The 21075-nt window shown below is 50.9% G+C and overlaps 1 protein-coding gene across 3 annotated transcripts in view; it reads left to right on the top strand.

The window, feature by feature from the left end:
• Positions 1-21075, top strand: part of DAAM1 (dishevelled associated activator of morphogenesis 1) — a 193397-nt gene that overhangs the window by 96711 nt on the left and 75611 nt on the right. For all 3 annotated transcript variants that reach the window (XM_077323960.1, XM_077323963.1, XM_077323961.1), the window contains exon 3: positions 2684-2773. In XM_077323960.1, the coding sequence (XP_077180075.1) occupies positions 2684-2773 (90 nt within the window). The remainder of the gene's footprint in view (positions 1-2683; positions 2774-21075) is intronic.

Here is a 21075-nt window from a genome sequence, read left to right as displayed (position 1 = left end):
CCCTGTGTGAGACAGGAGGCTGGACTAGATGGACCCCTGGTCTGACCCAGCAGGGCTCTCCTGATGTCCTTAGGAAGGCCTCGGCCTCTCTGCCCTGTTGCTGGCCCTCCAGAGGAACTGGCTGGCCCCTGTGTGAAACAGGAGGCTGGACTAGATGGACTCCTGGTCTGACCCAGCAGGGCTCTCCTGATGTCCTTAGGAAGGCCTCGGCCTCTCTGCCCTGTTGGTGGCCCTTCAGAGGAACTGGCTGGCCCCTGTGTGAGACAGGAGGCTGGACTGGATGGACCCCTGGTCTGACCCAGCAGGGCTCTCCTGATGTTCTTAGGAAGGCCTCGGCCTCTCTGCCCTGTTGCTGGCCCTCCAGAGGAACTGGCTGGCCCCTGTGTGAGACAGGAGGCTGGACTAGATGGACCCCTGGTCTGACCCAGCAAGGCTCTCCTGATGTTCTTAGGAAGGCCTCGGCCTCTCTGCCCTGTTGCTGGCCCTCGAGAGGAACTGGCTGGCCCCTGTGTGAGACAGGAGGCTGGACTGGATGGACCCCTGGTCTGACCCAGCAGGGCTCTCCTGATGTTCTTAGGAAGGCCGAGGCCTCTCTGCCCTGTTGCTGGCCCTCCAGAGGAACTGGCTGGCCCCTGTGTGAAGCAGGAGGCTGGACTGGATGGACCCCTGGTCTGACCCAGCAGGGTTGTTATATTCTAACCAGGGGGAAAAACCTAGATTTTTCTTGGTTTAATTTATTATTGTGCTCTTCTGTACAAATTTCTGCTTTACTACACCCATGTGCTCCTAAGACAGTAAAGCTTTATGGGAAGCCCAAATTCACTGATGCATTAAGAAAGTTGACTTTGGCTAGCCAAGGAACACAAGAGTGAACCCATAAAATATTTGGGCCGCTTCCACTGGAGGAGCCAAATGTGGAAATGAATTTCCTTACTGTTGAGACGCAATAGCTTTAATTTCTCTGGGGATAAATGTATGAAAATAAAAATGAGACAAGGCTTTTATACTCTGCTTTTCTCTACTCGAAGGAGTCTCAAAGAGGCTTACAGTTCCTTCCCTTCCTCTCCCCACAACAGACACCCTGTGAGGGAGGTGAGGCTGAAAGAGCCTTGATATTCCTGAGGAAGAAAAGTTGGTTCTTATATGCTGCTATTCTCTACCTGAAGGAGTCTCAAAGCGACTTCCAGTCGCCTTCCCTTTCCTCTCCCCACAACAGACACCCTGTGAGGGAGGTGAGGCTGAGAGAGCCCTGAGATTACTGAAGAAGAAGAAGAGTTGGTTCTTATATGCTACTTTTCTCTACCCGAAAAAGTCTCAAAGTGGCTTCCATTCGCCTTCCCTTTCCTCTCCCCACAACAGACACCCTGTGAGGGAGGGGAGGCTGAGAGAGCCCTGAGATTACTGAAGAAGAAGAAGAGTTGGTTCTTATATGCCACTTTTCTCTACCCGAAGGAGGCTCAAAGCAGCTTCCAGTCGCCTTCCCTTTCCTCTCCCCACAACAGACACCCTGTCAGGGAGGGGAGGCTGAGAGAGCCCTGAGATTACTGAAGAAGAAGAAGAGTTGGTTCTTATATGCTGCTTTTCTGTACCTGAAGGAGTCTCAAAGCGGCTTACAATCGCCTTCCCTACCTCTCTGCACAAACAGGTACTCTGTGAGGTCGATCAGGCTGGGAGAGCTCTGGGAGAACTGTGACTGGCTCAGAAGGTTTCATGTGGAACAGGTGTGGGGCACCAAACCCAGTTCTCCAGATTAGAGTCCATTATTGTTGACCACTACTCCAAACTACCTAGCTTCAGAATTCTTTTTGGAAGCAGGAACTAGTAAACAGGAGAATATTTTAAATATGAGTAAAAAGAAACCAAGAAGATTATATAAATAAATATAAACAAACAGCCAAATGTTAAAACCATTTTACATACAATTAGAAATATTAAAATATATGAAAATACCTCTATTTACTGTTAAAGAAATAAAAAAAACAGATAAGCCATCCATATGTATAATCAGTAGCAGGAGTCCAAACCACGGAGTATTAGTTGATGAAACCACATTGTGTAGCTTAAGCCACAGTGTACTGCGAGATGAGGATCCGTGGGCCATGCAAAGGTTTCTGCAGAACACGGAAGAGCGAGATCACGTCAGTGAGCCAAGGGGCAAAGTAGTTAAGAGCGAGTCAGTATCTCTCGAATTTTTTCCATAATTTCCTTTATAGCGAGATCACGTCAGTGAGCCAAGGGGCAAAGTAGTTAAGAGCGAGTCAGTGTCTCTCGATTTTTTTTTCTGTTATTCCCTTTATAGTCTGCTTTTTTTTTGCCGAAACACTCAAGCCGGGTTACACGGTGAATACAACCAGTAAAATGAGACATTCAATAAGCCATCTAATAGGACTAGGATTGCGGAAATACGAAGCTAGTAAAATGTGTAGTAAAAACAACGATGTGTTGATGCTTCAGGGGGGGAGAAATAATTAACAAAGAGGGTTCCTGCTTCCTCGTCCCCTGCCCCTCCATGAGTGATGACAGCAGAAGTCGATAAGGTCACCAGTGGTATTAGGATAATTATTGCCCCGGGCAAAATCAATTCAGCCTGGGCAGGAGTCACAGGGACCTTTCTTGTTGATTGGAGGCTTTAATGACCTACCCCATTCTTTCTCTCCCCCCCCCCCTCCATCCTCTTTTTTAGGATGAACTCGACCTTACAGATAAACACAGAGAAGCGATGTTTGCGCTTCCGGCCGAAAAGAAATGGCAGATCTACTGCAGCAAAAAGAAGGTAGGAGAATCAACCGAAAATCAGTTCACCTGCTGAGGTTCTTCTGTATGTTTCTTGAAGCGGTTTCCGAAGAGAGAGGAAAGCTCTGCGGGACACGTGGGACGGTTCTAAAAAAGACAGAAAGGGAACAAAAAGCCCAACCTGATAATACAGGACCCTGAAGATTGAGCAGCAAATATATGTTTAAAATATTTAAATACAAATATTTATTATTAAGTGTACAGTTAGAAGACTAAAAATGCATGAAACCTTAAGAATCACAGTCTCAGGGGTTGCACGTGGCATAACCTTATACCATACGCATTTCGACCCAGAGGGTCTGCTTCCGTGGTCAAATAAACCCAGCGCACAGATATAATAGTACAGTATTACAAGGAGACCTGTCTGGAAGGGTGGAAGGGGGAGGGGGTGGTCAGGAGTGGGGGACAGAAGGCAATTGGCTGGTTGCTGGATAGACAGGCAAGCCGGTTGGAGGAGGAGACACTCAGGGGCGGGACAGCTGTCCTTAGTGGGTGTGGAGTGGGTGTGGAGTGCTGAGTGGCACTTAAGCCTGGCAGTCTTCAAGCAAAGGTTGGAGACACACTTTTCTTGGATGCTTTAGGATGCTTAGGGCTGATCCTGCGTTGAGCAGGGGGTTGGACTAGATGGCCTTTATGGCCCCTTCCAACTCTATGATTCTATGATTCTAAGCCATGAGACCAGCTCCTCCTCCAAGGCCTTACCAGAAATATTAAGTGGAACAGATGATTCTTATGCCCCCAACCAGGTGTAATTTTAATACTGTATTATTATATTTATTTATTATCTTATTATTATACCACCCCTATTGGACCCTCCATCTTGGGGTGGTTTACAGCATTTAATAAATACTTCGCGTTTGTGCATATAGCTTATTTGACCACTGATGAAGACCCTCTAGGTTGAAACGCATTGGGCCTCTGGTCATACCCTGTTCAACCCTTGAGGCTGCCCATGCAATATTGCCGGACTGCGATTCCTTTAACGTTGTTTTTAATCTTCTTAATGTGCACTTAATAATAAATATGTGTATTTTAATTTGATTTATTATTAGAGTACGCATTAGGCCCTCAAGCTTCAGGTTCTTGAATGGTTCTGGAGAAGACCTAAGGAACTGGCTGTGAGTCGTGGTGTTCTCTTGAGCGTGGCATTCTCCTTCCCCTTAAAAAAAACAACTTCAGACGCTAAGGAGGGCCAGCTCTGGTTTGTCCTTGTTGGAAGGACCATCAAGGAAGCCCAGGGTGGCTGTGCAGAGGCGAGCAGCGGCAGACCACCTCCCAAAGGCTTGGCCGCAATCAAGCCACTAGCCCATAATGTGTCGCAGGATTGCTATTATGGCAAGAGGGTTCTCTGCACCCCACGGTGCCTGTGAGGGCTTCTGCTTTACCGCTTTACTCTGGAACTCCTTTATTCTGGTCTGGTTGGGCCTCACTTGGAGTCTTGTGTTCAGTTTTGGGCTCCACAATTGAAGAAGGATGTAGACAAACTGGAGCGTCCAGAGGAGGGCAACAATGATGGGGTTTGGAGACATATAAGGAAAGGTTGGGGGGGCTTGGTCTGTTTAGCCTGGAGAGGAGACGACTGAGAGGGGATCTGATAACCATCTTCAAGTATTTAAAAGGCTGCCATGTAGAGCAGGGGTAGTCAACCTGTGGTGCTCCAGATGTCCATGGACTACAATTCCCATGAGCCCCTGCCAGTGTTTGCTGGCAGGGGCTCTTGGGAATTGTAGTCCATGAACATCTGGAGGGCCACAGGTTGACTACCCCAGATGTAGAGGATGGAGCAGAGTTGTTCTCTCTTGCCCCGGAGAGATGGACCAGAACCAGTGGGATGAAATTAATACAAAAGAAATTCTGTCTAAACATACGGAAGAAGTTCCTGACAGTTAGAGCGGTTTCTCAGTGGAACAGGCTTCCTTAGGAGGTGGTGGGTTCTCCATCTTTGGAGGTTTTTAAACAGAGGCTGGAGAGCCATCTGACGGAGAGGCTGATTCTGTGAAGGCTCAAGGGGGTGGCAGGTGACAGTGGATGAGCGAGAGGGTTGTGAGTGTCCTGCATGGTGCAGGGGTTGGACTAGATGACCCAGGAGGTCCCTTCCAACTCTATCATTCTATGATTCTAAATTCTGTCTAAACATCTGGAAGAAGTTCCTGACAGTCAGAGCGGTTCCTCAGTGGAACAGGCTTCCTTGGGAGGTGGTGGGTTCCCCATCTTTGGAGATTTTTAAACAGAGGCTGGAGGGCCATCTGACAGAGAGGCTGATTAGGCAGAGTGTGAGTGGGTGAGCAGAAGGGATGTGCCAGTGTTTGTCTCTTGTGGCCCTTTCTTGCCTGCCCAGGGAAATGCTGATTGCCACTTTGGGGTTAGGAGGTCAAATTCCTCCAGGCCAAACTGGGGGGACATGTGTTGTTGTTGTTATGTGCGAAGTCGTGTCCGACCCATCGCGACCCCATGGACAATGATCCTCCAGGCCTTCCTGTCCTCTACCATTCCCCGGAGTCCATTTAAGTTTGCACCGACTGCTTCAGTGACTCCATCCAGCCACCTCATTCTCTGTCGTCCCCTTCTTCTTTTGCCCTCGATCGCTCCCAGCATTAGGCTCTTCTCCAGGGAGTCCTTCCTTCTCATGAGGTGGCCAAAGTATTTGAGTTTCATCTTCAGGATCTGGCCTTCTAAAGAGCAGTCAGGGTTGATCTCCTCTAGGACTGACCGGTTTGTTCGCCTTGCAGTCCAAGGGACTCGCAAGAGTCTTCTCCAGCACCAGAGTTCAAAAGCCTCAATTCTTTGACGCTCGGCCTTCCTTATGGTCCAACTTTCGCAGCCATACATTGCAACTGGGAATACCATAGCCTTGACTAAACGCACTTTTGTTGGCAGGGTGATGTCTCTGCTTTTTAGGATGCTGTCTAGATTTGCCATAGCTTTCCTCCCCAGGAGCAAGCGTCTTTTAATTTCTTTGCTGCAGTCCCCATCTGCAGTGATCTTGGAGCCCAGGAAAATAAAATCTGTCACTATCTCCATTTCTTCCCCATCTATTTGCCAGGAATTGAGAGGGCCGGATGCCATGATCTTTGTTTTCTTGATGTTGAGTTTCAAGCCAACTTTTGCACTCTCCTCCTTCACCCGCATCAACAGGCTCTTTAGTTCCTCTTCACTTTCTGCCATTAGAGTGGTTGTAGGCAAAAAAAACAGGGGGTCAGACTAGATGACCCTGGATGTCCCTTCCAATTCTGTGATTCCTGTGGGGTACATCTCTCATCCCTTTGCCTTCTGCGAGGTCTTTGCCAGCCTCCTGAAGCGGGAGCCCGTGCCATTTCTGGACGCTGCAAAGAGAGGCTCGCATGTTACCGTCTCGCTGGGCAAATGTATTGCTTGAAAGCCTCCTTTAATGCTTCTTTGGTAATGGGGAAATTGCCCTTGAAAAACATAACTTGGGGAAGGCGCAGCTTTGTAATGAGGCTTTGCAAGTGCTTTATGGAGACTCGTGTCCCCAAGGCTTAATTTGTGTTACATGATTAAAACCAAGCGGGACTTTAAAGGGGGAGCAAAAAAATCGCCTTGCCCGTCTCCAGTGTGTGTTAGATTCATGCATGCCATAAAATCGGCGTCTGAAGGCAGGACTACACTTTCCAGAATGCCTTTATTGGGACCGACTGCGTTGACACCACCCTAACCTGGAGGGACCAGGCTGAGCCGATCTCACCAGAGAAGCTAAGCAGGGTCGGCCCTGGTTAGTCCTGGGATGGGAGACCAACGAAGACGTTCAGGCTTGCTGTGCAGAGGCAGGCCATGGGCATACCCACCCCTCAAAGTCTTGCTCTGAGAACCCTGGTGGGTCTCCACAGGTCAGTGGTAACTTGATGGCATTTATCACCATCCCAGTGTCACAAAAGCATGCGACTCTATAGAAGGCAGCTTCCCATGTTCTTCTTTAACACCATCTCTGTACTGAATGCTGGGGCTCCTCTGCGTAAGAGAAGGGAGGACTTCAAGAAGGGCGTGGATAAAATCGAAAGGGTACAGAGGAGAGCGACGAGGATGATCTGGGGCCAAGGGACCAAGCCCTATGAGGACAGGTTGAGGGACTTGGGAATGTTCAGCCTGGAGAAAAGGAGGTTGAGAGGGGACATGATAGCCCTCTTTAAGTATTTGAAAGGTTGTCACTTGGAGGAGGGCAGGATGCTGTTTCTGTTGGCTGCAGAGGAGAGGACGCGCAGTAATGGGTTTAAACTTCAAGTGCCTCTTGTGGTGCAGAGTGGTAAGGCAGCGATATGCTGTCTGAATCTGTCTGCCCATGAGGTTGGGAGTTCAATCCCAGCAGCCGGCTCAAGGTTGACTCAGCCTTCCATCCTTCCGAGGTCGGTAAAATGAGTACCCAGCTTGCTGGGGGGTAAACGGTGATGACTGGGGAAGGCACTGGCAAACCACCCCGTATTGAGTCTGCCAAGAAAACGCTAGAGGGCGTCACCCCAAGGGTCAGACATGACTCGGTGCTTGCACAGGGGATACCTTTACCTTTACCTTTACCTTTTTACAACAATATAGGCTAGATATCAGGAAAAAGATTTTCACAGTCAGAGTAGTTCAGCAGTAGAATCAGCAGTAGTTCAGCCTAAGGAGGTGGTGAGCTGCCCCTCACTGGCAGTCTTCAAGCAAAGGTTGGATACACACTTTTCTTGGATGCTTTAGGATGCTCTGGGCTGATCCTGCGTTGAGCAGGGGGTTGGACCAGATGGCCTGTATGGCCCCTTCCCACTCTATGATTCTATGATTCTATGGCCTGTATGGCCCCTTCCAACTCTATGATTCTATGATTCTATAAGGGGGGGGTGGCATCCTGGAGTCGTAAATGATGCCATCTCTGCCTCTCAGTGACCTGCGGTAAATTAGGCTCTTTGCCAGCCCTCGCTGTGCCTTGCCAGCAGTGCTTGGTTCAGTAAGGAGAGCAAAATTGCCGCACCCCAATGTTTATGGTGACGGGGCGCCTGGACAATCGATGTGCCGCCAAAATTAATGGGGCTTAAAAGCAACGAGGCACTTCTGGAGGACATTTAGGAGGGTGCCCTCTTGTTAAATATTTACAAGCCTCTTTGGATGCCGCCGGGGGGGGGGAGAGAAGTCATTTGTACCTTTGGGATGGAGGCCATAAGCCAATTCGGCTCTTGGGAGGGAGCGGAGAGAAAACCACTCAAGTGTCTGTTGCAGCTGAGTGACCCTGGAGGTATTCTGGCATCTCCAGCCTCAGAGTGGTCTTGGGGGTGGGGATTCCGTCAGCTGGGACCCTTCTGGGTCCAGTTTCCAAAAGTCTGGGAAGAAAAGCTGGAGGGTATTGAAAAGACTTGCCCAACGCACCACGGGAAATCCGCTGACCACTTGATGGGTATTGTTGCAGTATCTTATGAGAAGACAAGAAACAGCAATCTGATTAGATTTCTTAGATTTCTCCTGGGTCAGGGGCCCCTAGTCTCTTAGAACAGGCAGGGCATAGTTCACTTTGGGGGGAATATTTGGAGAGGTGATTGATCCCGCAGGTTCACCGGGCCCAGACCGTGAAGGGCCTTAAAGGTCAAAACCAGCACCGTGAACCTAATCTGGTACTCCATTGGGAGCCAGTGCAGCTGCCTGAGCAGAGGTCGAATGTAAGCTCTCCACCAAGTTCTGGTGAGGACTCTGTCAGCTGTAACTTCTGGAGTAGGGACAAGGGACGGCCTGCATGGAGTGAGTGATGTAGGGAGAGGAAAGGGAAGGCAAATGGAAGCTGCGTTGAGACTCCTTTAGGTAGAGAAAAGCGGCATATAAGACCCAACTCTTCTTATTCTTTAGTAATATCAGGGCTCCCTCAGCCTCCCCTCCCTCACAGGGTGTCTGTTGTGGGGAGAGGAAAGGGAAGGCAACTGTAGGCCGCTTTGAGACTCCTTTAGGTAGACAAAAGCGGCATATAAGACCCATCTCTTCTTCTTCTTCTTCTTCAGTAATCTCAGGGCTCTCTCAGCCTCACCTCCCTCACAGGGGGTCTGCTGTGGGGAGAGAAAAGGGAAGGCAATTGTAAGCCGCTTTGAGACTCCTTTAGGTAGAGAAAAGCGGCATATAAGACCCATCTCTTCTTCTTCAGTAATCTCAGGGCTCTCTCAGCCTCCCCTCCCTCGCAGGGTGTTTGTTGAGAGGAGAGGAAGGGAAGGCGAACGTAAGCCGCTTTCAGTCTCCTTCAGGTAGAAAAAAAGCGGCATATAAGAACCAACTCTTCTTCATCATCTTCTTCAGTAATATCAGGGCTCTCTTAGCCTCACCTCCCTCGCAGGGTGTTTGTCATGGGGAGAGGAAGGGAAATGTGTTTATAATAAGGTGACCCGATTTTAACATTGGGGTCACCATTGATCGGGGATGGGAGGGGGGGTTCTTGATTAAAAATTTGGTTTATGGAGAAACAAACATTTTCATAGAACGCAGAGAAGGCAAAAATAGTATTGTAATATATATATTTTTAATAGCAACATGAGTACAATTTTCCAGGTGTCCCCAGATGTCCCTCTGATGACAATCTGGTCACCTTGGTTTATAAGCTACTTTGGGACTCTTTTGGGTAAGGAAAAGCGGGGTATAAAAAGCTGTTCTTTTTCTTGCAGGATTCTCATGCTTCTCTCATAGTTCCTATTTCCGTCCATAGCGAGAAAGTGAAAGGTAAAGGTTAGGATCCGGCCCCAGGACTTTGCAAGAAGTTTAGCTTCGCCGGCCAGCTCTCCAACCTTTATTGAGAGGAACTGGGCAAGCAAGTCCTCTGCAAAATGGGGGGGTGGGCAGGGGAGGAAGAACGTTGAGTGGCCGGAGAATTGCTTGAAGCCAGATTAGAGACTGACAGGGGTAGTCAAACTGCGGCCCTCCAGATGTCCATGGACTACAATTCCCAGAAGCCTCTGCCAGCGAATGCTGGCAGGGGCTTCTGGGAATTGTAGTCCATGGACTTCTGGAGGGCCGCAGTTTGACTACCCCTGAGCTTAGCGCAAAACAGCCAGATGGGAATTGCCAAGCAATTTGATTGGATTTCCTGGAACGAAAGCCTTCGAAATCGGAAGATCCTGACTGGTCCGTGTATTGAAGCTAGAAAGTGGTGTAGCCCAAGAACTGTTGCCTAGGCAACCTGGAAAGGAGTTTTTTTGATTTTGATTTTTGTTTTCATTTCTGAACTTTGTGAAGAAGAATTGGGGGGGGTGTTGTACCCCACTTTTTACTACCTTGAGGAGTCCCAATCGCCTTCCCGCCTTCTCCCCACTTCAGGTGCCTTGTGGGGCCGAGAGTGCTCTGAGAGAACTGGGTCGCCCAGCTGGCTGCAGGTGGAGGAGTGGGGAATCAAATCCAGTTCTCCAGATTAGAGTGGGGAATCACTGGTGCTCTTTTGGACCAGCTGTAACTTTTGGAGAAGGGACGAATTACAGAAGTCTAATCTGGAGGTGACTTATCTTGGATGCAGTAAGTTTGATCCAGCATTGAGCAGGGGGTTGGACTAGATGGCCTCTAGAGTCCCTTCCAACTTTATGTTTGTATTCTGTGTTTCAAAAGGAAATCCTTTTGGAGTCTCTCTTTTTAAAAGGGAGGTTTCTGGTACATTCCACATCCAATACCTGCTCTCTCTTCTAGGAGTGGCTGGTGCAGCCAAAACCCGCATCTGTTAGCAATCTTCTAGGTTTTAAGTTGAAGCTTTTAAAACAATGAGCCAATTGACTGTGAAAGATATTGGGTCATGCAATATTTGCTTATTGTAAGTGTGGTTTGGGGGGGGGGTAGAAAAAAGAAACCTTGAGAGATGCAGGAGTTAGTGATGTGATAGAATCCTAAAGTGGGAGGGGACCATCCAGGCCATCTAGTCCAACCCCCTGTACAATGCAGGGTCAGCCTCAAGCATCCACGAAAGGAAAGGGAGAGCCATGTCTGACCAGGAGAGAACAGATTTGAGCTTCCTTGAGATGAATCTACTCTAGGGCAGGGGTAGTCAACCTGTGGTCCTCCAGATGTCCATGGACTACAATTCCCATGAGCCCCTGCCAGCGAACGCTGGCAGGGGCTCATGGGAATTGTAGTCCATGGACATCTGGAGGACCACAGGTTGACTACCCCTGCTCTAGGAAACGCTTGTTCAAGCAGGTCATCAAAGGTCTGTTAGCAGACCGGGCTGCTTAAAGAATAAAATAGTTTTTTATTCAGGAGAGAAACAACAATGTAGAGAGAGAGCTAAGTAAATAGCTGTTGTTATTCTTCTGTTGTCCCGCTGATGTTCTGGGGGCAAACAAGGAAGAAGTGAACTCAAAGACCAGGAAGTTTCCTCTTCAGCCAATAATGATACAGGAAGAGACAATTTGAAACTCTCCAGGAAGCTCCTGTTTATGCTAAATAGACATCTCCTTCAATGCCCCTTGCAGGACACCCTTTATATCGTGCTCAGTTATGCACAATGGAGATTTTGCATATTCTGACAAGGTTGGAGGAAGAAGTGAGGCCAGGATCCTTAGGGATCCCCTTGGGCAACTTTCAAGGCAGAAGGAGGTTGCTGCCACTTGGACAGGAAAGAGAAAGTATCAAGGGCTCCACAAACAAGAGAGCGGTCAAAGGGACTCTTGTCTTCTCATAACTTGACCAGCATGGTGTAGTGGTTAAGAGTGGTAGCTTCTAATCTTGCTAGCTGGGTTTAATTCCCCGCTCCTCCGCATGCAGCCAGCTGGGTGACCTTGGGCTCGCCACAGTCCTGATAGCGCTGTTCTCCCTGAGCAATCCTGTCAGAAGCTCTCTCAGCCTCACCTACCTCCCAGGATGTCTGTTTTGGGGAGAGGAAGGATAGGCAATTGTAAACTGCTTTAAGATTCCTTTGGGCAGTGAAAAGCGGGGCATAAAACCAACTCTTCTTCAAAGTGCAATATCCTCAGTTTAGTCAATTTAGAAGATGAAGAAGAGTTGGTTCTTATATGCCGCTTTTCTCTATCTGAAGGAGGCTCAAAGCGGCTTACATTCGCCTTCCCTTTCTTCTCCCCACAACAGACACCCTGTGAGGTGGGTGAGGCTGAGAGAGCCCTGAGATTACTGAAGAAGAAGAAGAGTTGGTTCTTATATGCCGCTTTTCTCTACCTGAAGGAGGCTCAAAGCGGCTTATATTCGCCTTCCCTTTCCTCTCCCCACAACAGACACCCTGTGGGGTGGGTGAGCCTGAGAGAGCCCTGATATCACTGCTTGGTCAGAACAGTTTTATAAGTGCCGTGGCGAGCCCAAGGTCACCCAGCTGGCTGCATGAGGGGGGGGGGTACAGAATCGAACCTGGCATGCCAGATTAGAAGTCCACACTCCTAACCACTACACCAAACTGGCTTCTTAGCTTCTAGGGAGAATTCACGTTTTCCTTGATCAACGAGAACCCACTTCTATGTCTTCATGTGGAGCAGGGGGGAATCAAACCTCCAGATCAGAGGTCCCCGCTCTTATCCCAGCACCACGCCAGCTTGCCTGTATCCACTGGGCCAAAGTTAGATCTGTGGAACAAAGGTGGGCAACATCCCCTTCCTGGGACAAGAACCAAACAATGGCAGGCCAGGCCATTTTGATTAGCAGGCAGGCACGGATCAATACCCAAGACAACCCCTTCGCGGTGCTGACGGTCATGGTAGAGAGGGCTCTCCTTCCTGCCGCTGTGCTTCCTTTTCTCTTGTAGTCACAACTGATTGGTTCGGCGATTCCCTTTACTCTTACCGCCCCTTGTAGCATCCTTACCCTCCACACACTTAGAAGAGGAAGAAGAAGAGTTGGTTTTTATACCTCACTTTTTACTGCCTTCCCCGGCTCCATCCCCCAGATCTCTGGGTACTTTTCCATCCTGACGGCCATAGGTCACTGACATGCTATTTGAAGAAGTTGGTTCTTATACCCCGCTTTTCTCTACCCAAAGGAGTCTCAAAGCGGCTTCCAGTTGCCTTCCCTTTCCTCTCCCCACAACAGACACCCTGTGAGGGAGGAGAGGCTGAGAGAGCCCTGAGATTACTAAAGAAGAAGAAGAATTGGTTCTTATACCCCGCTTTTCTCTACCCAAAGGAGTCTCAAAGCGGCTTCCAGTCGCCTTCCCTTTCCTCTCCCCACAACAGACACCCTGTGAGATGGGTGAGGCTGAGAGAGCCCTGATATTACTGAAGAAGAAGAAGAGTTGGTTCTTATATGCCGCTTTTCTCTACCCAAAGGAGTCTCAAAGCGGCTTCCAGTCGCCTTCCCTTTCCTCTCCCCACAACAGACACCCTGTGAGATTGGGGGTGGGGGGGCTGAGTGAGAGAAACTGCTCTGGGAGAACACTATCAGGTCTGTGACAAGCCCAAGGTCACCCAACTGGTTGCATGTGGAGGAGCAGGGAATCGAACTAAGGTTGACCTAACAGGTTTCCCCCTTGACTCAGATTTTCTGCTGCTGCTTCAGACCAACACGACGACTCAACAATCTAGGTCAAGGTTGTTGTTGTTAGGTGCGAAGTCGTGTCCAACCCATCGCAACCCCATGGACAATGATCCTCCAGGCCTTCCTGTCCTCCACCATTCCCCGGAGTCCATTTAAGTTTGCACCTACTGCTTCAGTGACTCCATCCATCCACCTCATTCTCTGTCGTCCCCTTCTTCTTTTGCCCTCGATCGCTCCCAGCATTAGGCTCTTCTCCAGGGAGTCCTTCCTTCTCATGAGGAGGCCAAAGTATTTGAGTTTCATCTTCAGGATCTGGCCTTCTAAGGAGCAGTCCGGGCTGATATCCTCTAGGACTGACCGGTTTGTTCGCCTTGCAGTCCAAGGGATTCGCAAGAGTCTTCTCCAGCACCAGAGTTCAAAAGCCTCAATTCTTTGACGCTCGGCCTTCCTTATAAGGTCAAGAAAGCACTATAAATACATAAGATTTCCCTCCCAAAAGCCCAGAAAATACCTAACCCTGCCTCTGCCCTGAGTCAAGAGTTCTGGAAATTTTGCATCCCCTGGCAGGGGCCGCACTCTGCCTAGCTCCTGTGGTCAGATGAGATGAGGCCAGCCAGTTTGCTTTGCTTCATCCGATCTTCATGTCCTCTTCCCTCCCGTCCTACACTTTGTTGACATCCTGGCAGGGCTGTGGCAGGGCTGTTTCTTTTCTTTTGTTTGGCACTGGGATCTCCCCAAAATTTGCCTGCCCCAATTCAGAGGTTAAAAGTAGTGAAGCAGCCCTGACTTTTATAGACAGAACTTTGCAGGTTCCAGGTTCTCCCTCACCGCTTGCAGGACTGCAGGGCTCAGGCCGTAAGTGGGAGCTGGAGAACTTCCAAACGCTTCCATTTCCGAGGCTTGAAAAGTCCCAGATTGCTTTCTTCAAGGTGCCCATTTCAGAAACGGCAAACAGTGAAGCTTTATTGCCAATGCATATTGCTGTCTGAAGCTGTCTGCCCATGAGGCTGGGAGTTCATCACTAGCCATTTTGGGAAGGGTGGGCTGACATGACCATATATGGTCAGCTGAGCCTCTTATGGAGCAGACTGGTAAGGCAGCAGACATGCAGTCTGAAAGCTCTGCCCATGAGGCTGGGAGTTCGATCCCAGCAGCCGGCTTAAGGTTGATTCAGCCTTCCATCCTTCCGAGGTCAGTAAAATGAGTACCCAGCTTGCTGGGGGGTAAACGGTCATGACTGGGGAAGGCACTGGCAAACTACCCCGTATTGAGTCTGCCAAGAAAACGCTGGAGGACGTCACCCCAAGGGTCAGACATGACCCGGTGCTTGCACAGGGGATACCTTTACCTTTACAATATACAAAAATGCAATAAAATATCTGATTTAAGATCCTTTACCTAACTTATGTAGAATGTCTAAAAAACACCTTCGGTAGGTCACGTTTGACAAAATAATATTGGCTCTTCTCCCCCCCCCCCCCTATTTTTTTTGCTGCTGTATCAAATAGAGACATTCTGTGTGAGATGTTAGAATCGGTATCAGACAGCAAAACTGTCAACTCATCTGCAGCGGAGTCAAATTTTGAACCACAAAGTCGAATCTATAAACCTGGCCCTACGTTGTGCACATAGAGGGCATAGAGGATGTAGTGTGGTAAATCCTCCAATGGCAGAATAAGCACATTGATCAATGAGCTTTCAGATGCTAGGTATTTCCCGCAAATCTGGCAAAATCTGCTCCTAAGAGGTGGCGTGCTCCATGCTCAAGCTGGGATCATAAGAACACAAGAGAGGCCATGTTGGATCAGGCCAGTGGCCCTTCCAGTCCAACACTCTGTGTCACACAGTGGCCAAAATGCTGGTGCCTCCAGGAGGTCTCTTGCCCCACAAGCACCAGGAATACAGAGCATCACTGCCCCAAACAAAAGAACCTAAGAGAAGCCATGTTGGATCAGGCCAGTGGCCCATCCAGGCCAACACTCTGTGTCACACAGTGGCCAAAACCCAGGTCCCCTCAGAAGATCCACCAGCAAGGCCGGAACTCCATAAGGCCTCCTACTGTAGCCCCCCAAGCACCAAGACGACTGAGCATCTCTGCCCCAGACAGAAGGTTCTATCTATCCCTTGTGGCCAATAGCCACTCAGGGACCTCTGCTCTGTACATTTCTCCAAACCCCACTTGCCCACTGTGCCTTTTATGTAATGAGTACCAACTGTGCCCTAAACTGGATTGCCCAGGCTAGCCCAATCTCATCCAAGGTTGGAAGCTAAGCAAGGTTGGAATACCGGGGTCGTGACGTGGACGCAGGCCATGGGAAACCAACTATTTGTCTCATGCTTTGAAAGCCCTACAGCAGGGGTGGCTAAACTGTGGCTTTCCAGAGGGCCGTGGACTACAATTCCCATGAGCCCCTGTTGGCATGAGGCCCATGGGAATTGTAATCCATGGACCTCTGGAGAGCCACAGTTTGGTAAGGGCTCGTGGGATTTGTAGTCCATAGACATCTGGAGAGCCACAGTTTGGTAGGGGCCCATGGGAATTGTAGTCCATGGACCTCTGGAGAGCCACAGTTTGGCAGGGGCTCCTGGGATTTGTAGTCCATGGATCTCTGGAGAGCCACAGTTTGGTAGGGGCTCCTGGGATTTGTAGTCCACAGGCATCTGGAGAGCCACAGTTTGGCAGAGGATTGTAGGAATGTCCATGGACATCTGGAGAGCCACAGTTTGGTAGGGGCTCATGCAAATTGTAGTCCATGGACATCTGGAGAGCCGGTTTGGCAGGGGCTCATGGGAATTGTAGTCCATGGACATCTGGCGAGCCACAGTTTGGCCACTCCTGCTCTACGGGGCCGCTAAGCTGTGACTTGCCCCCCCCCCACAAAAAAGAGTACCGTCTGCTTTCTGGTGGCCAGTTTCATTGAATTCTGTCCCCCAGGCTTGAGAACAGATGCGCTGCGGCCAGACCATGCTGGCAAAGAGACACCCAGCTGGTTCTGCTGGAACGTCTGCCACCTTTAATGAGACGTTTCGGGATCGTTTGCCGCTTTGCCCAAGGTTATCTGTGCATGGCAAAATCCGTTTATTCTCCCCCACACACGTGACTCATCCGGGAGTGATTTTTACCCTTGACCTTCAAGCGAGGGAGCCAGTGTGAGAAAGCTGTCGTCCCTGTCACTTTTTGCACCGGGAGAAAAAAAAGTTCTCATTGGGTGCGCAGGGTGGAAAGCCTGCATGAGCTGATCGCTTCTGGTCAGCCATTTGGTATGTTAAAAATGTAAGAGAATTTGAGAAGCTAAAGGGGAAATGCATGTAGAAAACGCAGGAAAACGCGTTTGCTGGCAGGGGCTCATGGGAACTGTAGTCCATGGTCATCTGGAGGAGCACAGGTTGACTACCCCTGCTCTTGGCTCTTCACAATCACTAAATATTGATTTCACACTGTATTAATCAAGCCTTGTCGCTCAGCAGTTCTGGATTCAAATCCCCACTCAACAGGTATGTTCGGGGGGTTAAAACAGCCACAATGATCCTTTGATTCTTTGCCTACCCCCAAAGGATTGTTTATAAAATGAGAGGCATCTCATGTGCAACTTCAGGGAAAGAGGCCCTGATAGAAAGCCGGGCACATGAAGAAGGTTTAAGTCAGTTTTGCAAAAGTCACAATTGGGGGATTTAAGAAGCCCCCTGCGATCAGCTGGAGGGCAGCAGGAGCCAGCCATCTGGACGGGTTTTATGCCGCGCAGGCTGTGCATAACATATGGACACCCTGTCTATTGAGAAGGGGACAATGGCCTGAAATGCTTGCAGGGTGGTTTTCCATTGAGAAGGCATTCTTCCGGGCTTTCCCTCCACCCTGCTCCGTGGTCCGGGCTAAGGATTTAGCCAGCGCCATGTGATCCCCGCATCTACAGGGTCTTCTTTTCATTATTCTGTTGCCGCAAGAAGGCCTTTGTGGCAATCTAGGGGTGTGTGATGACTTATCCCCCTTTTGTTCCCCGGCTCCAAGGTCATGGACCTAACCCTCCGCGACAGCAACAGGGCAGGAGCTGGCTTTGTGGGAATCCTTCCTTGCAGCTGCGCTCTCCCTCCCTCCCTCCCTCCCTCCCTCCCTCCCTCCCTCTCTCTCTCTCTCTCTCTCTCTCTCTCTCTCTCTCTCTCTCTCTCTAATGGGGGCAATTTCTGGCATTTTTATTAATGGATTACCCTGTGGAAACCAGCAATCCCCTGGGCCTGGTAGCAAGAGAGAACATGTTACTCCAAATTACAAAGTCAAGCAGATGGCAAGATTGGAACTTGGGAAACAGTTTCCCTCCTGACAATTTTCAGACACTTCTTTATAGCTAACTAGAAATAAAGCCCATTTTAGCCAGGCATAAAATGGGCGCTAGGCCCCCGCAACCCCGGGGAAGCCCTCACACGGGCTGGGACGCCGTGGCTGTAAGTAAGGGGCGAGCAGGGGCGTTTTGTCGGCGGCGGGAACAGGCTGGCCGCATCACAGAGGCAGCCAGGCTGTTCCGGGGCGGGAGAACGGCTGCGGGCAGTCACTCACCCTGGAAGGATGCGAGGCCTTCTCCCTGGGCTCGTAGCAGGCAGGGCGCTGCGGCGAGGTGTTGAGCATTTTCGGGAGAAGGGCGGCGGCGAGGTGGGGAGGCGGCCAGGCGTGGCCGAGCGGCGAAGTTGGCGCGGCACATACTGGCCAGCAGCTGTGGGAGGCGGCGGCGGCGAAGGGCGATCTTCGGACGGCTGTGGGAACGGCCGACGAAGGGGGACGGTGCCGTTTGAGCTGCGGGCTGCAGCGGCGACGGCCAGAACAGGGCAGTGGCGGCAGGCGAGCTCCGGGTGGCGGCAGCAACGGGCGGCGAAGGGCACTGGTGCTGGGGGAGCTGCGGGTGGCGGCGGTAGCGACCAGTGAACAGGGGCGGTGACGGCGAGAGGCGGCGAAGGGCGGCGACGGATTATCATGGCTGTTTGTGGAGGGTAGTTGGGGGAGGGCGGAAAGGAACAGGGACGGCGCAGCGTCCCTGCTCCTTTCCCAACGGGGAGGAGAGTTCTGCGGGCGGACTCACCGGCTCAGAGTTCTTGTTAGACTGAGCGGCGACTCCCCTGGTGGCTGAGGCGAGGGCGGGCCAAGCAGCCAATGGGGAGGCTCCCCATTGGCCGCTTGGCCCCCGAGTGACACTCGGAAGTGTCGCGGCTCCTGATTCGCCCTTCCGAGTTTTTATCCCGGACAGGGCCCGCCCTAACTCCTCCCCACCACCCCTTATCGCTTTATTTAATCCGCTCTGCAGGAGCGGTTAAAGATGTGTGTTTCGAAGCCTTAGAAAGGTTGCACTACACCACGCTGGCTCTTGAGATCCGTGTTTGAGATTTTAAGCATAGATTTTTTATAGCATGGCTACCATTGAAGCCTTATAATGGTTTTAAGTTCTGTTGGAAATATATATCTATATCTATATATTCGCCCCCTCCTTTTTCTACATAATGCCCTTATGCCATCAGGCCACGCCTTGATACGTCTTTCCCCTACTTTTGGTTTCCTAATGCTGTGACTATACACGTGCAGCCGTGTTCTTGTCTGCTGGGCTCTCTCTGTAGTAAACGTTGCTCCCTTAATTGGGCTCTGCTGGGTTTAATGGAGAGCACTCTTGTGGATCTCTCTCTCCCTCTGAGGAGGAAATACGGACCTCCTGGGAGGGAAAGGGAGAGGAAACCTCTCTTCTGCTCCTCCTCCTCCTTCCTTTTGGGGAGACCCTCTTTGCTCCCTTGTTTCCGCCTCAGGCTCAGGGACCTGCCCCATCCCTGCACGACCTGACCTCGGGCTGTCCTGTCTTGTCCACATATCAGCGAAATGCAGGAAGTAGATGTCAGCCGACAGCTGGGCCCGAGCCACAGGTGCCGACAAGGGGTTCTGGCAGATCTGTCCGCCAGCCGGTGGCCGCTAGACCTGAGCCGGGATTTCTTGGCTGTGGCTGGACGCATTTGACAAACCTGCTTGTTCGATAAGGGAGGGACCTGCAATCCCTCTCTTAAGCAAACTGCACAGAAATCTGCAGAAATCTGCAAAAGAAATTTTTTTTGAGAGTTTAGAGCAGGGGTAGTCAAACTGCGGCCCTCCAGATGTCCATGGACTACAATTCCCATGAGCCCCCTGCCAGCGAACGCTGGCAGGGGGCTCATGGGAATTGTAGTCCATGGACATCTGGAGGGCCGCAGTTTGACTACCCCTGGTTAAGGGGCCTCTGTTTATTTTAGCCAGTGTGGTGGGGTGGTTAAGAGGATCAGCTTCTAATCTGGCAAGCCAGGTTTGATTCCCTGCTCCTCCACGTGCCGACAGCTGGGTGACTCTGAGCTAGTCACAGCCCTGGCAGGGCTGTTTTCACAGAGGATTACTGTCAGAGCTTCCTCAGCCCCACCTACCTCAACAGGGCGTCTGCTGTAGGGAGAGGAAGATGAGACAATTGTAAGCTTCTTTGAGACTCATTCGGGTAGTGAAAAGCGAGGCATAAAACCCAACTCCTCCTCCTCCTTCTTCTTTCCCCCTCCGTCATCCACATATGTGCCTGACAGTGTCCATTGACAGGATGGCTGTCTTTAAGTATTTGAAAGGTTGTCACTTGGAGGAGGGCAGGGAAAGGTCCCTGTTGGTGGTAGAGGGGAGGACCCCCTCACTGGTGGTATTCAAGCAGCGGCTGGACAGATCCTTCTCCTGGATGCTTGAGGCTGATCCTGCACTGAGCAGGGGGTGGGACTAGATGGCCTGGATGGCCCCTTCCCACTCTAGGAGTCTAGGAGTCTAGTTCAGCAGTGGAAGGGGCTGCCTAAGGAGGTGGGGAGCTCCCCCTCACTGGCTGTCTTCCAGCAGCGGTTGGACAGATCCTTCTCCTGGATGCTTGAGGCTGATCCTGCACTGAGCAGGGGGTGGGACTAGATGGCCTGGATGGCCCCTTCCCACTCTAGGAGTCTAGGAGTCTAGTTCAGCAGTGGAAGGGGCTGCCTAAGGAAGTGTGGAGCTCCCCCTCACTGGTGGTCTTCAAGCAGCAGCTGGACAGATCCTTCTCCTAGATCCTTGAAGTTGATCCTGCATTGAGCAGGGGGTGGGACTAGATGGCCTGGATGGCCCCTTCTCACTCTAGGATTCTAGGAGTCTAGTTCAGCAGTGGAAGGGGCTGCCTAAGGAGGTGGGGAGCTCCCCCTCACTGGTGGTCTTCAACCAGCGGCTGGACAGATCCTTCTCCTGGATGCTTGAGGCTGATCCTGCATTGAGCAGGGGGTGGGACTAGATGGCCTGGATGGCCCCTTCCCACTCTAGGATTCTAGGAGTCTAGTTCAGCAGTGGAAGGGGCTGCCTAAGGAGGTGGGGAGCTCCCCCTCACTGGCCGTCTTCAAGCAGCGGCTGGACAGATCCTTCTCCTGGATGCTGGAGGCTGATCCTGCACTGAGCAGGGGGTGGGAGTAGATGGCCTGTGTGGCCCCTTCCCACTCTAGGATTCTATGAGTCTAGTTCAGCAGTGGAAGGGGCTGCCTAAGGAGGTGGGGAGCTCCCCCTCACTGGCCTTCTTCAAGCAGCGGCTAGACAGATCCTTCTCCTGGATGCTTGAGGCTGATCCTGCACTGAGCAAAGGGTGGGACTAGATGGCCTTTGTGGCCCCTTCCCACTCTAGGATTCTAGGAGTCCAGTTCAGCAGTGGAAGGGGCTGCCTAAGGAGGTGGGGAGCTCCCCCTCACTGGCCGTCTTCAAGCAGCGGCTGGACAGATCCTTCTCCTGGATGCTTGAGGCTGATCCTGCACTGAGCAGGGGGTGGGACTAGATGGCCTGGATGGCCCCTTCCCACTCTAGGATTCTAGGAGTCTAGTTCAGCAGTGGAA

The sequence above is a fragment of the Paroedura picta genome, chromosome 2 (assembly GCF_049243985.1).
Source record: "Paroedura picta isolate Pp20150507F chromosome 2, Ppicta_v3.0, whole genome shotgun sequence".
Taxonomy (NCBI): Eukaryota; Metazoa; Chordata; class Lepidosauria; order Squamata; family Gekkonidae; genus Paroedura; species Paroedura picta.
This window is presented reverse-complemented; position numbering and strand designations above follow the sequence as displayed.